At 38.3% G+C, this 14,265-nt stretch overlaps 1 protein-coding gene and 1 long non-coding RNA gene across 4 annotated transcripts in view; one reads left to right on the forward strand and one right to left on the reverse strand.

Moving 5' to 3' along the window:
* The window catches only part of LOC143903890 (uncharacterized), a 96,096-nt gene that overhangs the window by 77,582 nt on the left and 4,249 nt on the right, over positions 1 to 14,265 (forward strand). The gene's annotated exons all lie outside the window — the stretch shown is intronic.
* On the reverse strand, positions 1,173 to 13,197 carry LOC143903879 (putative inorganic phosphate cotransporter). 3 transcript variants are annotated; one of them, XM_077417895.1, is made up of 8 exons: positions 12,641 to 13,197; positions 5,305 to 5,612; positions 4,777 to 5,022; positions 4,426 to 4,510; positions 3,997 to 4,214; positions 3,627 to 3,776; positions 3,360 to 3,492; positions 1,173 to 3,078 (listed from the first exon to the last, which is right to left on the reverse strand). In XM_077417895.1, the coding sequence occupies exons 1-8, from the start codon at positions 12,663 to 12,665 to the stop codon at positions 2,639 to 2,641; spliced, it is 1,605 nt and encodes a 534-aa protein (XP_077274021.1). In that variant the 5' UTR covers positions 12,666 to 13,197; the 3' UTR covers positions 1,173 to 2,638. The 3 variants fall into 3 exon arrangements, with proteins under 3 accessions (XP_077274021.1, XP_077274023.1, XP_077274022.1); XM_077417897.1 differs by lacking the exon at positions 12,641 to 13,197 and adding an exon at positions 10,221 to 10,672; XM_077417896.1 differs by lacking the exon at positions 12,641 to 13,197 and adding an exon at positions 6,150 to 7,186.

Genomic DNA, 14,265 nt, shown 5'->3' on the forward strand with positions numbered 1-14,265 from the left:
GTTCCGGAGGTCGAGGACGAGGAGAAGAAACGGGCGTCGAACGCCGGCCGGCGCGAAGCTTCAGCGCTGCGAGATCAGATACATTGACATCTCTGACGGAGGAGTGTCAATGAAAATAATTTATTCTTCGGGAATGAAATTCCTCACGTCTTGCTGAAGGGAAAACACCCGCAAGACTGATGTCCTTCCGTTTCTAGCATATGCTCGCTTTCGGCTCGTTAAAACGCGCGGGGCGCGGACCGTCAGATCGCAGGGATATACGTACTGATGCACACGAGGCGGAGAACGAAACGAGAGTGATTCTCCCGCGTGCGCGCGTCCCAGCGCGAGGACGCGGAGAAACGCGAGCGGATAACGGTGGTTCGACGGAGAGCGAGCGAGTACGGGCGGGGAAACGATAGAGACACAAGTATGGAGGAAACCTCCTCGGGCAGCTGATCCCCTGGCACATCGGCGCAGCGCCGCAGCGCCACGCGTCACGGCGAGCACCATCGCAACGCGCGGCGCCCTTACGCCGGCCACCGCGACGCGGCCACGCCACGCCACGCCACGCCGTGATACGTTACGCGCCTTTGACTCCTTCCTGCCGACCATCGTCGCGATGCCGCGACGGCGCTGCTCCTCGAACCGTCGTCGCGTCGGGCGGGCGTCCAGCAACGTCCGGCATATGCGGATGACGATATGGGAACGGGGCAACAGCGTGCCAAGACGCTCGAGCACCTTAAGCCAAGCCTCAGCCTGGTCTGAAAGCTTTACCGCACGAGAAACAATAGCCGCAGTCTTGAGTTATCTAAACCCGCTTTGGGCAATCTTTAGTTGATCGTGTCAGAACTCAAGATAGAGTTCTGTTTTTCATGTTATGTAACATGAATGATTACACACATATAAAATATGTATATTAAAATACGGCGCATATAAAATTATAATATAAATCTAACGCGAATTATAGATCAAAAATGGGCTTTCAAAATCAATTAAACCAATTTTTGAGTTAGAAAAAAAACTTGCGTTTGTGTGAGAGACAAACTTATTCTTGGTGACATGGATTTTGTTTCAGTAAAGTTTTAATTCGAATTTTAGTGAGACAGTTGAATAATAAAGATATACTCTAATAGTTAGGCGAGGGCATTTACGAAATTCAGTCTATTTTAGTTTAATATAAATATTAGAAATAGTCGTAAAAAAGTTCTTTTTATTCTGCCTTTGATATAATATATATATGATTTTAAAACCACGATTTAAAAGGCACTGATTCATTCTGGAGTTGCTGTGTTTATCAAGCATTCGACGCCACCTCTTGGTCAGAGAACATACGAAGAAGCAACAGTCATTGTTCAGCAACTTGGCATACTGACGTTAACAATCAGTAGGATGTCTTCATGGTAGATGGCAATACTGATGAAGTTGAGTCTCTTTACCAACATAGGTTCTAAAGTTAATTCACTGATCGGTCAGGCACTGCGCTGGTATCGTTAATGACACAATCATCATTTGAGATTTTATCTTTATCGTTGGTATCATCAATCAGATTTTTACCAACGTCGGTAACTGAATGTATACAGTCTCTATATTATAAAAATCGCGTACTTTCTCTGTTTCATAGAAATTAAATAGTAAGTTGAATATGTGTTAACTTGTCATATCATGACATAAATAATTTATACATTGGTCAGCTACATTATTACTTAATTATGATAATAATGTGTATTTTAATAAGATTTTAATTAATAAAGCTTTTTCTTATATGAACCCTTAAGACTGATATCATGGCTGTCATTTTAGAGGAAATTTGATAAATTTGCTAAAAATTGTATATTTATTTATATAATATCGAGTGAACACACACTGAATTTTCTATTAGATACTTCTAGCCGCGTGTCTTTTCTTTTCTCTTTCAGTAACTGTACAAACTTATACTATCAATAGAAAATGAGTGTAAAAAAACGCACTCAATTATTCTATATTATTCAATCCTAAACTTGGCAAAACTAAAGAAGCGATTTTAACTTGATATACATATAATTGTGATAAAAGCTATTAACCCTTAAAGACTACACTTCAAGTCTCAACCACTTGAGACTACGCACTGTCCGTATATGGACTTCGCAACTTTGATCGCGTATAACTCTGGATCTAATCAACTAAATTTAAAAAAATTATATATAAAATAAGATAGAAAAGATTGAAGAATATAATAGAATTTAAAAAATTGCTAATTATTAATATTAAATTGTTCAAAAACATCAATTTTTGAAGATGTACACGCGAAATTACACTTTTATGAATAGGTCCATATATGGACCTCCTATAGTAGCCTTTAAGGGTTAAAAAATCGGTCTTACAATTACAAAGAAAATTCTTTTTAACGCTATTTAAAAAAGTAAAATATTAAATTATAATAAATTACATCGATTTTGAGAATTAAAAGTCTCATTTCAAATCTCCAAGTTAGAAATTAGGCTATTAAAAGATAGGAAAAAGTCTTGCAAACTACTGCCAAGCTGAGGGACTCATCGTCCTAAAATCCGAAGGTAATGAAAACGAATACTGTGTCCCGTTTGGAATTTATCGTGTCGCAATAAATCGACACCCTCTTCGTCAATCTCTTAGCAGAATCTAAGCGTTTCCGTTTAAAATGCTACGAAATCGTTTTGCTCTTGAGAGGAACCGATTCGGCGCCGTCTTCCACCGTCATGCCGTTCTCTTTCGTGTGGCTGCCGGACGGATTGTTCCAGCTTTGTAACTCGCCGGTGCCGAAAACGGCGAATGTCACTGCGCCGGTGAAGTAGACGGCCGCTAGGATCCAGAAGATGATGCTCCACTGCGTGTAGGTCTGATTGTGGTACGTGACGTTGCCGACCATGAAGCTGCTGAGGAAACCGCCTATCGAGCTGAAGGTGTTGGCGATGCCGAATATGGTCCCGGAGAAATTGGGCGCGATGTCGAGACCGTTTCCGAGATAACCGGCAGTTATGCCGCCGTTTATCGTTAAAGCGACGGTGAACACGGCGACCGACGCCGCGCGATCGCAACCGTAGTACGCTTGCATCACCATGAGCATGCTGGGTGTTAGCACAGCTAGAAAAAAAAATCGAAGTCTCTCTGTATTAGCCGAAAAGATTAAAATTTTCTATTTATAACAGTCAAATACTTTATCAACACGTTGACTGTTATATGATCACGAATAATTGGCGCATAATTGAAATTTTTACAAACTATTATTTAGTGTTAAAATGTATATATCTAAAAAGATTTTATACAGTATTAAAAAAATTATTAGTTACAAAATCTGATCTTATCGTCCTAATATAGACAAGAGGCATAAAAAAAGAGAGAACGTTTGTAAACGTTTTACTCACCAAACGTCGTAAAAATTTTACGTATTGCCGTCACAGATAACTTGTTATTGCGGAGCAGGTAATCGGCCAAGATGGACATCGATAAGGCAAAAATGTACTTGCCCAAGTAAGGTAACGAGGATAACAGGCCGTTCTGTAAATATCATTCTTATCAGTGTGTGTACCATTAATAAATACCATTTCTATTGAATACAGTATATCGATCAGTGAAACAACGACGACATGAAAAAGGTTTTATCCATCAGTAATATAATTAACGATATATACCTCTTTAATATTGAAGTGCAAGATGTACTTCATATAAGTCGGAAGCTGATTAACAATGGTATGGTAACCGAAGACGCTACACGCGTGCGTTATCACGATAGCCCAAACGGGTCCCGAGGTGATAAGTGCGCGCCATGGTATGGGTAGATGCTGCAGTTAAAGTATTGTATTATTTAAGTATCTTAAACATTGTTTAAGACATCTCGCAGAAGAGGAAGTAAAACGAGATATTTCCAACCGGGACTAATAAATAGATTTGTCACAATTTATATTGTTATTTGGTCCTTCTTAGAAGATTAAAATAGATGAAGGTAAAATAATGAAAAGAAAAAACTAAAATAGAATAAAATGTGCACTACGGGATCACAACCTTGGTGGTGGTCGTCGTTCCAATCGCGCTCTCGATAAAGTGCCGCTCCTCCGCACTGATGCGCGGATGCTGCGACGGTGAGTCGAACACCAGCCAGAACCACGCCACGCTCCAGATAATCCCGATCACGCCGGTCACGTAGAATACCGACTCCCAGCCGAGCGAGGCGATAAGGAATCCGCACATCAGCATAGTTATCGCGGCGCCGAGCGACGAGGCTGCAAGTTTAACGATGCAAAAGTTTACGGCGCGGCGATTGACGCAACCGGCGCATCTCTGTCGCGCGACCATAAAACGGCCGCGTCTATCTCGTGTGTATGTACGTTTCGCAGTTTCTTAAGGCCCCAAGAACGAGGGCGGGCAGACGATTATGGCATCGATTGGCCTGGATTTCGCGATCGCGTGGCGAATTAGATCATGATCATTTACCCATCATGTGAGAGACGAACTTGCTACGCTCCGTCGGTGGAATCCATCGAGCAGTCATTGGCTGGATGGCAGGCCAGGTGGCACCCTGATTTACGAGACGAATCAATTTTGAGAGATTGTTGTCAGTAATGATTGCGTGATCGTGTGAAACTCGATCGATGAGCGTAATTTGATTACGTGCAGAGAGAGAGAGAGAGAGAGAGAAAGAAGAGAGAGAGAGAGAGAGAGAGAAAGAGAGATGCTCGATAGATTCAGATGTCAGATTTTTCGCCTGTTAGATCGTTTCTCACGAGGCGGACGCGCAGATTTATTGTAATTATGATGATGCCTAGATGAGAGATAACGACGTACCAGCATAAATCCCAGTACGACTCTTAATGCGACGACCACGGTGTAGCCCAACCTGGCCGCCAGTGGTGTCAGCAGAGTGACGAAGCTTGACGCCATCATACTGTAGCCAAAGACCCGTTTGGTGCCAATTATCTCGGCGAGTCGGCCACCGGGAAACTCCGTGCAGATGTAACCCCAGAAGAAGCTGCCAAGAATCATATTTACCTCATATTCGTTCCACGGATACTTGGTCTGGGCTCGTTCCTCCTGAGATTGAAAATCGAAGATTTCGTGAAAGGAAAATTGAACGAAGAAAAAAAAAATTTTCGCTTCGATCAACAAAAATACGAATTCGAGTGAATTAGAAAAATATAGTTCTAATAATCGACTAGAGCAAAACAATCCATCTGTTCCGATTAATCGCGGTTAAACATCGTATCGATGTTGCAATTAAATGAAATCTCGCTCGCGCGATGTGTTCGCCATGGGCGATTGCTGCAATGAGGTCATTCACCGTGCAAGTTCGGCTTTACGCGAGTTTCAACGAACCCGGTGCCAGTGTGGGAGCGCCGCGAGCGTGCTGTCGTTATTGTTCAACTCGTTGACTCTATTAACGTCGACGCCGATCGCCGGGGTCCTGGTGTCGCCGATAGGGGTGAAGTCGTTCATCATCGTCGCCTGGGCACCGCACTCATCCGGCACCAACGTCGATCCGTTGGAATGCGAATGTTGACCGCTGCTATTGCTCGGTATCACCATCGAAACGATCGCTATCGTCAGATTCATGCGTAGCATGTAGTTTAACATGAAGCCGAGAATCACCATGATATTCAGTACCTGACTGCATGATAGACGATCTGGAAAAACATTTGCGGTTATTCGTTTCGCGGTCTTGTGCGGCTCGAAATCGACCGCAAGCATTTAGTCGATGCATTAAACTGATGCATAGTAATGGTCGATTTTAATGTTGTTATTTATTTATTTCTTATTACAAATTGCAAAATAAGATATTTATATTTCTGAACATGATATAAAATATATATAGATACTAATTATTCTTAAAATTATTGGTTCTGAAAATTAATATTTTTAAAAAATACTGACATAAAATATAATCATAGAAAAGAACAGTTGTTATATTAATATAATAATTTGTTTATGATTGTTTGCGTTACGATTTTTTTCTGTAGTTTGATATACTTTTTAAATCTAAATAAATATTTTGTTCAAAATTTTACATATTTTTAATAATGTATTTGTGGAAATCCAGAAAAGACTATTTGATTTCCGTCTTATATGTACGAGTAACGTTACTTTTATTTGCATAAAAATTATTTTGTCTTCCAGGATTTTTTTTGCACAATTCAACAGTGTATGTTGAAAACAGGACGTACTTATCTATGTCATACGTCTCACAAGTGCTGTAAACAATTTTTACGTAACGTCAGCACGCAATACACGTGACTAACGTATAGTTTCGGTCCATTATCGATCTCGGTGCTATTGTACACAACTGCGATTCATCTCGAGGTCATCATTGGGGATCCCGGAGATCCCAACACGCGTGATCCCGCTTTCTCTCGGTCGTATCATCGGACACCGCGTTATCACACACGAAAACCCCGGGAATTATCATGCAACTACGCAAATGTCTACAGTTTGCAGCGCAAATCAAAGGCGGAATGGATTAATTAAAAGCGCGTCGCGCGGTTGGTTGTGCCAATTCATGACTCGGCCGATCGCGTCTGTTTCGCTTTAATGAGTCGTCGTATATCCTAGGTGATATTGAACCTCTGCGGTGTCACATGAGTGTCGCCCGACGGTTTCCTCGTTCTTTGGCAGGTCGCCGAAGTTATTTCAGGAATGGCGCAAACGGGCCAATTATTTTCCCTTCCCTTTCCTTCATCGTTCGCGCGAACATTTTGCGATTTCGCAAATCGCGGACACGTGCGCGTGTCGAGGTATGAAAGTTCCAGGTTTCGCGGGACGTTACGTCAATGTGCCGAATGAGTTGTAGAAGAAAGAAGCTTTGCGGGGCGGAGACGCGGGGCAAAAACGCCCCGCACTTAATCGCAGAGCGCAAACAGGCGCACCTCGTCCCCGATATTAATAGTCAGCATTAGGTCGCCTTGCATCGTCCGCTTTGCATGCACTACGTGATCGTATCCGCAAAGCCGACTGGTTACTTTGCTTATCGCGAATTTGCGTTAAAGGTTATCGCGGTAGCATTCGATGTTACTGCATGTATACACACAATGAATCATGCTTTACAAGTATCAAATTCCAGTCCGTATAGAATCTGATGACAAATCCCCTTAGTCGATTTTTTCCACGCTGAAAACACGAATCGAAACGTAAGCAACTTTAAAATAATTATTGAAAATTAATTAAGGCCATTGCACGTAACAAAGTTTTAGTCATAATCGTAAGGCCGTAAGAAAATAGACCAATCACAGTCGATTATTTTCCTTGAGCTCGAAGAATAATCGAGTGTGATTGATCTGTTTTTTTTGCGGCCTTAAGATTGTGACTGAGACTTTGTTGCGTGCAATGGCCTTTATTGGAAACGAAGCTTTATTTTCTGCAATTTAAATAAACAGCAAATAGATAGATCATCGTAGGCAAGTTGATTTCATATATGGACTTTACTTCAGAATTTTATTTGATTTATCTGCGAGGAATAACAGATTGCTAAAAATGTACTACGATGGGGTGAAGCCAGCGGTTCTTACGTCAATTTACTCTGTCTAATCGTTCTCGTCTTTGACGCATTTTGTTGTTACAACAGAGAAGCGCGTGTCGAGAGACAAATAAGTTTGTGCCCCGTTGCGCAATCGCAACGTACGTGTCTGCCTTCGACTATGAAAGTCATCAATACGCGGGATTAGAATTTCTTGAAAAGATAGCCTCGTCATTGCGACAAAAAGTCGGTGGACAATTTGCAAGTTAAACATTCGTCGACGCAAACCTATGTCAGCGGTTGCCGATCTAAAGTCGTGTTCTAACCGCGGTATCTGACGTAACTAAAACCGTGAGTAAGGTCATATGAAATTGCAGACAGGTGCATTCTTATCGCGAGGAAGTAATACTCTTATTTTGACAAATTTGAGCGGTTTTGTGCGTTAAAGCCGCTTCCGTATTTTCTGGCTTCCGTATTTTGCGTACAAATTGCTCAATTTAATTAGCAGATTAATGCTGGCTTTCCGACTGATAAAAGATGTGGAAAATAAATGTAATTGGCCTAAAACACATTTTGTACAATGATAAAAAAATAAGATACTTCTTTTTTAAATCTATATTTAACATGAAGGTAATTTTATCACACATTGTTTAAATTTTACTTTCAATTTTATTTACAACTTTTTTTAAAGACTTATTTGTGATTTTATTTATTATGCGCTAATGCGTAAAATAAAACTCCGAGATTAACTTTGCTTTCCCAATCAACGCTGCTCCTTTTTGAATGAGGAAATTTAATTTGCGTCAATGGATTATATTCTCTCTCTCTCTCTCTCTCTCTCTCTCTCTCTCTCTCTCTCTCTCTCTCTCTCTCTCTCTCTCTCTCTCTCTCTCCGTTTTTCCACGTTACATGAAGAAACGGCAATACTGGCGACAATAATGAAATTAATTAAGAACGATCACTTTCTTATTTTCACTTTAATCGATTTGTGTGTTCACTGACATCCTCGTTCTATTTATATTACATAAAGTTTTTTTTTTATCTAAAATTTCCAAATTGACATTGTAGCGTTACAGTTATACGCACTATTTGACATTTTACCATCGTACTTTTCATTTTAACGTATCAGCCATATACGTCATCCGCGCATGTAGGATTGCTTTGGGGAGGACGAGATGCCCGTGAATGCAATTTGGACGATTGGAGAGGAGTGCCTATTTAAAAGCCCAATCTGACCGATATAATAATGACATTCGTGAATCGAGAGCCACGTGTGTCGTGCTACCCACTTAACCGCTATTGCGATCATTACGCTCCCCGATCATGCGGCAATGGAACTTGATACTTTAAATGCGGGAAATATATTGTGTTTCTAGTATTTGAAATTTGTCGACTTTGAACGTCTGCTGATAATAGCGACGTATTATGATAATAAAAACATGCGATTCAGTTCGAGTCTGATGTCAAAACGAAAAATTTCGATCGATAAGCGAAACAGGGAGATTGCAATATGTGGAAGATAAATAAATCGACGAAGAAAGAGATTACATGAGGTCAATTATAGTTCAACATAATTTACTCAATTTACGGACTTTATCGATCTTAATATCTATTAAGATCTAATTCTAATGAATATATTGTGCCGCATTATTAAATTAATCAAAGTCGAATATTGATATTACGAGAAATGATAATCTTTGAATTGAGTTGAAGATAGATAAAGATAGAATTTTTCAAAATGTCAAAATTGTTTTAATTAATTAATAATAGAATAAATAATCCCATGTCAATGTTATTTAATCAATTGAAGTTATTCAATAGAATATATAAATTCATATATACAATATATACAATATTCATATATATACAAATTTATTTATATAATAGAATATATATATATATATATATATATATATATATATATATTCTCTCTCTCTCAATACTATTCATTTTCAAAAGACAGTAGCGCTTTCTTTTCTGCTACTAATAAGCAGTCTACGTTGGTCATAAATTTATATAAAACATATTAATGTCAATTACACATTGTTTCATGTTAGTATGTAGCAGGGTCAGCCTGACCAATACTCGGCGCCTCTAATCACGATTTTTATGGCTGCCTTTATACTTGATTACCAAGCCGATTTCACTTGAGCGCAGGGTTATATCGTAGATGACCTCGATAACGTGACACCGGTTTTAATAGTCTTGGAAAACTTGGTAACATGATCCGATATAATCGGTGTACATTGACCTTTATTCCCGAAAATAACGGATTTTTTTCAATTAATTCTATACGAAATGTAATTAAGGTACCTAAATCAAAACCGAGTCTGCTCAATAAAAATATTAAGACATTAATGAGTCGTGTAAGTAATGAGATGTACAAAATATACATATTAACGCAATTATTTATATATAAACGTTAAACATTTCCGCCTTTCCCTTCACATACCCGTTCTATAAAAAATTAACACAGAGTAACGCGTAAAATATCATACGATTCTTTTGTATAAATGATTGATAAAATTGCAAACCATACATATAAATCTTACATTATAAAATTGTGAAAAATTAATAGATAAATGTTTGCAACGTGATCGCGTTGCTCTGTTTCACAATTTCGTGGAAACGCATTCTCGTATTGAGATGCATGACATTTTGGGCGCCATCGTTTGTGTCGTACATCACAGAGGCTATTACGACCTTCACCCAGAACTCTGTGCACGTTTTCCCGTAGGCTATTTATAGCGCTTTCGTCGTTTCGCGAAGGCTCAAAATAGTATACCTGCTTTTCTTAAAGTCGAGTTTGATGACTTGCAGCTTCGACAGTCGGAAGCACCGGATTCAGGTCAAGACACGAGTTTAACGATGCAGACGGCATTATTATCTATGAAATTCATTGCTATACGCATTCATCGCTATACGCAGTCTAATTGGCCAAAGATTAGAGGCTGGTACGTCGCGTCGCGTGGACTACAAGCGTTGAATTATATCAATACGCGACCGTCTTCTATCGAACGTCATGAGCTATTGGAATGTAGAGGTGAGGGTTCGGGGCAAACCGCGGGCAAACGGCGATTGCGAATTTTCAATCGCGATAAACTATGGTCATATTTCATATAAACTTCATTCAAAGAGATCATAGATTACCTGAACAATCATTTCCTCTATACATATATGTATTAAATATACCGAGCCTCTCTAATGCGCTCTAATACCTTTTTTCTTGTACTCTACAACTCTACCTTATTAATTCTATCTCATATAATATTTATATCTTTAGACAAAGTTAACATTACCTATTCATTTCAGTATAAATATATAGAATTTATTTGTATAAAATGTTTTCAATCATTCTTTAAAACTCTATTGTCTTTAGGTTGACTCTCATTTTATATATGATTTACTTTTTTATACGTATATAAAGTTAATAAGATAGAAAAAATAATATTAGTAACATGCATATATGTTTTCTGATAATAAATAATATAAATATATATTATAATAATATATAATAATAGATATATATATATATATATGTGTATAATATATTTAATATATAATATATACATATATATATATATATATATATATATAATATATATTATACTGGATGTTGATGCTTTTATTAACTTTTTAATTCACCGTCGACTGGTCGAATTATGCGTCGGCATCTTGACGAATCATCATCCCTTCCCGTAATAAAGAATACATTAACGTCCAAGCGGAAGCCGCGTTCGTTGCCGTCCGTCACGAGACACGCATGCAACTCAAGCTTGTCCACACATGAATCCGTTCATTTTCTTTCAAGAAAATTATGCGCCCGCATAACAGTCTTTTCAGGAACATAATAATTATTTTTGAAGAAACGCAACACGACATTAGAAATTGAATTTAAGTGATTTTCTGATTCGTGTTTAGAAGAGAACGAAATAATCCTTCAATAATACTTCATAATCTATTACGAAGTATAATTTTTATCCATATTCACATCGATTATAACGATAATCAATAATTTTTAAATTATTAAATTCAATTTTATAATGTTATTCGTTTGAAATCGAAAAGCCGAACGCGATGCGAAAAAGATACGAGATGTGTAAAACAAACATATCACTTGAACTAATTATGACTTCGTGTTGGAACATCATGCTAATGGTGGAAAATCTAATAAAACCAATTATGGAATCTTTTGTCACTTCTGCGAATTCAAACATCCAATAAGTATGGTATCGCATATCACACGTTTAGAATACATTTTTAAGATCACATGTTTAGAAACACTAATAATGTATTATAAAACAAAAGCACTTCAATAAATAAATTTTCGTCATACAATACTCAAGAAATTTTGACCTTATAAACGTGCAACTTGCTAAAGACTCTTTTTACAATAAGAAACTTACAAGCTGACCTTACAATGCGTCTTAGTGTTTACAACTATTATTAACCGGTTATTGCGGAGAATATTACCACATGCCTCGGTGGTCGAATTGGTACGACGCCCTACACGGAATGAGGGAGGTTCCAGGTTCGAACCCTGGCTGAGGTGATATTTTTCCGCAATAAATTCTTTACAGTTTTTTAATAATTAAATTGTGTCGATTTAATTGTGGGGGGATGGAAGGGTTTTTTAACGTTCTAATGATAACTGTGTATTAAGTCCGGCTGTGATCGGAGCACAGTGAATAGTTGAAATATATATGTGTTACAATAATACATATAAAAATTAGATATTAATTTTTCGTAACATCTATTAATGCTCGTATAATGGTCTTACTTCTCATTATAGACTTTTTTTACATTCTGACACAACGAGATATAAATTTTTATTTAAACCTAACGGTATTAAATCAAGATAAACAAAAGGTATTAGGTTAAAATAAATATCACTGCTTCAGCTATTTTATTAATTGTTAAGACTTACGCTTCTTTTTTTTCGCGTTAATCACATTTACTACAAATAATAATTGTGCAAATGTTCAATGATATTTACGATAACATAACATTAATTTCTTTTCACTATATTATTTTTGTATATTTACTTTGTAAATATAACACACATCAGACATGCTTTAATACATCTCTCACATTTTTCGTTTGCTAATCACTTATTTTGTTAAAATAATCTGTGATCTTAAAGGACTTAAAGAGATAACAAATTATTCATTCCTCTAACCCCTTGTCAACCATACTGCGACTTACCTAGCACGCTGCGATTGGATGCCATGTCACCGGTGATGATAATTCCCCACCGGTTTTCCGGTCTTTCTGTTTCTCAATTTCAGCGCACTTGTTAAAAAATTGGATTTAATTTAGAAATAATAAAAAAAGTTTTTTATTATAATATATTTCTACACGAATATAAACTTATATTCTTCCAATTGAATTGAAATTTTTCACGTGTAAACCATCATGTCACTCGAACGATTCTTGATACGAGAAAGAGCATTCAACCCCTCTTAGAGATGTGAAGAGCTTGGAAGCAGAGCTTGCTTTTCGTCTACGAACGCTTTCGCTAGCGTTGCAACTGGCTCGTTCGCTCGCCGCGCTTTGACTGTGCTCTGCTCTAAACGCTTTGCCAAAAATCTCAGCTTCAAATTGCGGCGCTGGCTGCTCGGAAGACGAAAGGCGAAGAGACGGCGAAGAAGAGGCCCGTCAACAGCGTCAGTCGTTGCGACACCGACGTCTTCCGCGGGCTGCGTCGTTCTCCCGCTTCGCGTTTCGCTTCGTTCCGTCGTAACGTTTCTCGTTGTGTCGTAACGAAGGCTGCATGAAACGACGAGGTAGTAGAGGCAGAGGGAAAGAGAGAGAGAAAGAGGGGCACGACCACGCACGTCACGAACGTCCGCGGTTGTGTACAATGACGTGCTTTGTTCGCCGCGCGCCCACGAGAAGATAAATGCGCCCTATCAAATGAACGGACGATTTTTCCTACCCCCCGTGTCTGCCACTCGCCCAGAGGGAGGCGTACAGCGAGGGATCAGCTACGTGGAACCAAAATGTTAATGAAACGTTTTCCTTTGCGTTGGAAAGAGATATATAGAAGATTCAAGACTTTCGAATACTCAACTCCTGCAGTGTTTCGAATTTTTAAATAATATTTTTATCGTCTTCAAATTTTTTCCTATCTAATTTTTAGATGAACTATATAAACTAGTTTGTTCTTGTTATACATTTATCGAAGTTAGATCTTCGCAAACTTTTGTTTAATTCAAGTAATAATGTGAGAAAAAAATTACTAGATGGTCATAATATACAATTTCAAAGCATTATTAATTATACAAATATATTTATATATAGAAATATCAATTGTTATATACATATAATTTTTCTTAGATAATATATCGTGGATTCGCGCTCAGTGATATCGCAGTTAAGAGGTTAGTATAATTCCACGCACAAAATATCTCGCATTCGTTCCTTGCTCCGTTATTTCACGAAGAGATAAATCTTCGCGAAAGAGGCGGAAGATAACTGTTGTCCGAGCGATATACAATTGTAACGCGCCAGGCGTTATCGTGACGTTGTAGTTATTAATCAACGTCAGCATTAATTCGCTGATCTGGCGCTTCAGCGTTCTAATGACTGTAATTGGGTAGTTACCAAGCATATTCGCCACGCTGCTGATGATTCTCTCTGACACGATTAATTAGGCCTAGAATCGCCAACTGTCTCTTCGGACACTTTGCGCGATTAAATGCTAGATTGTCCGTTGAAGTAACCGAATTGAAATGAACGGAGAACGATATTTCCGTTGAGTCCAGTGGAAATAATCGGAGAAAGTAATTAAAGTGAGGAACAGATTTTCTTTTTCTTTTTCAATAGCG

The sequence above is a fragment of the Temnothorax americanus genome, unplaced genomic scaffold (genome assembly GCF_048541705.1).
Source record: "Temnothorax americanus isolate GAGA-0224 unplaced genomic scaffold, ASM4854170v1 Scaffold5, whole genome shotgun sequence".
Taxonomy (NCBI): domain Eukaryota; kingdom Metazoa; phylum Arthropoda; class Insecta; order Hymenoptera; family Formicidae; genus Temnothorax; species Temnothorax americanus.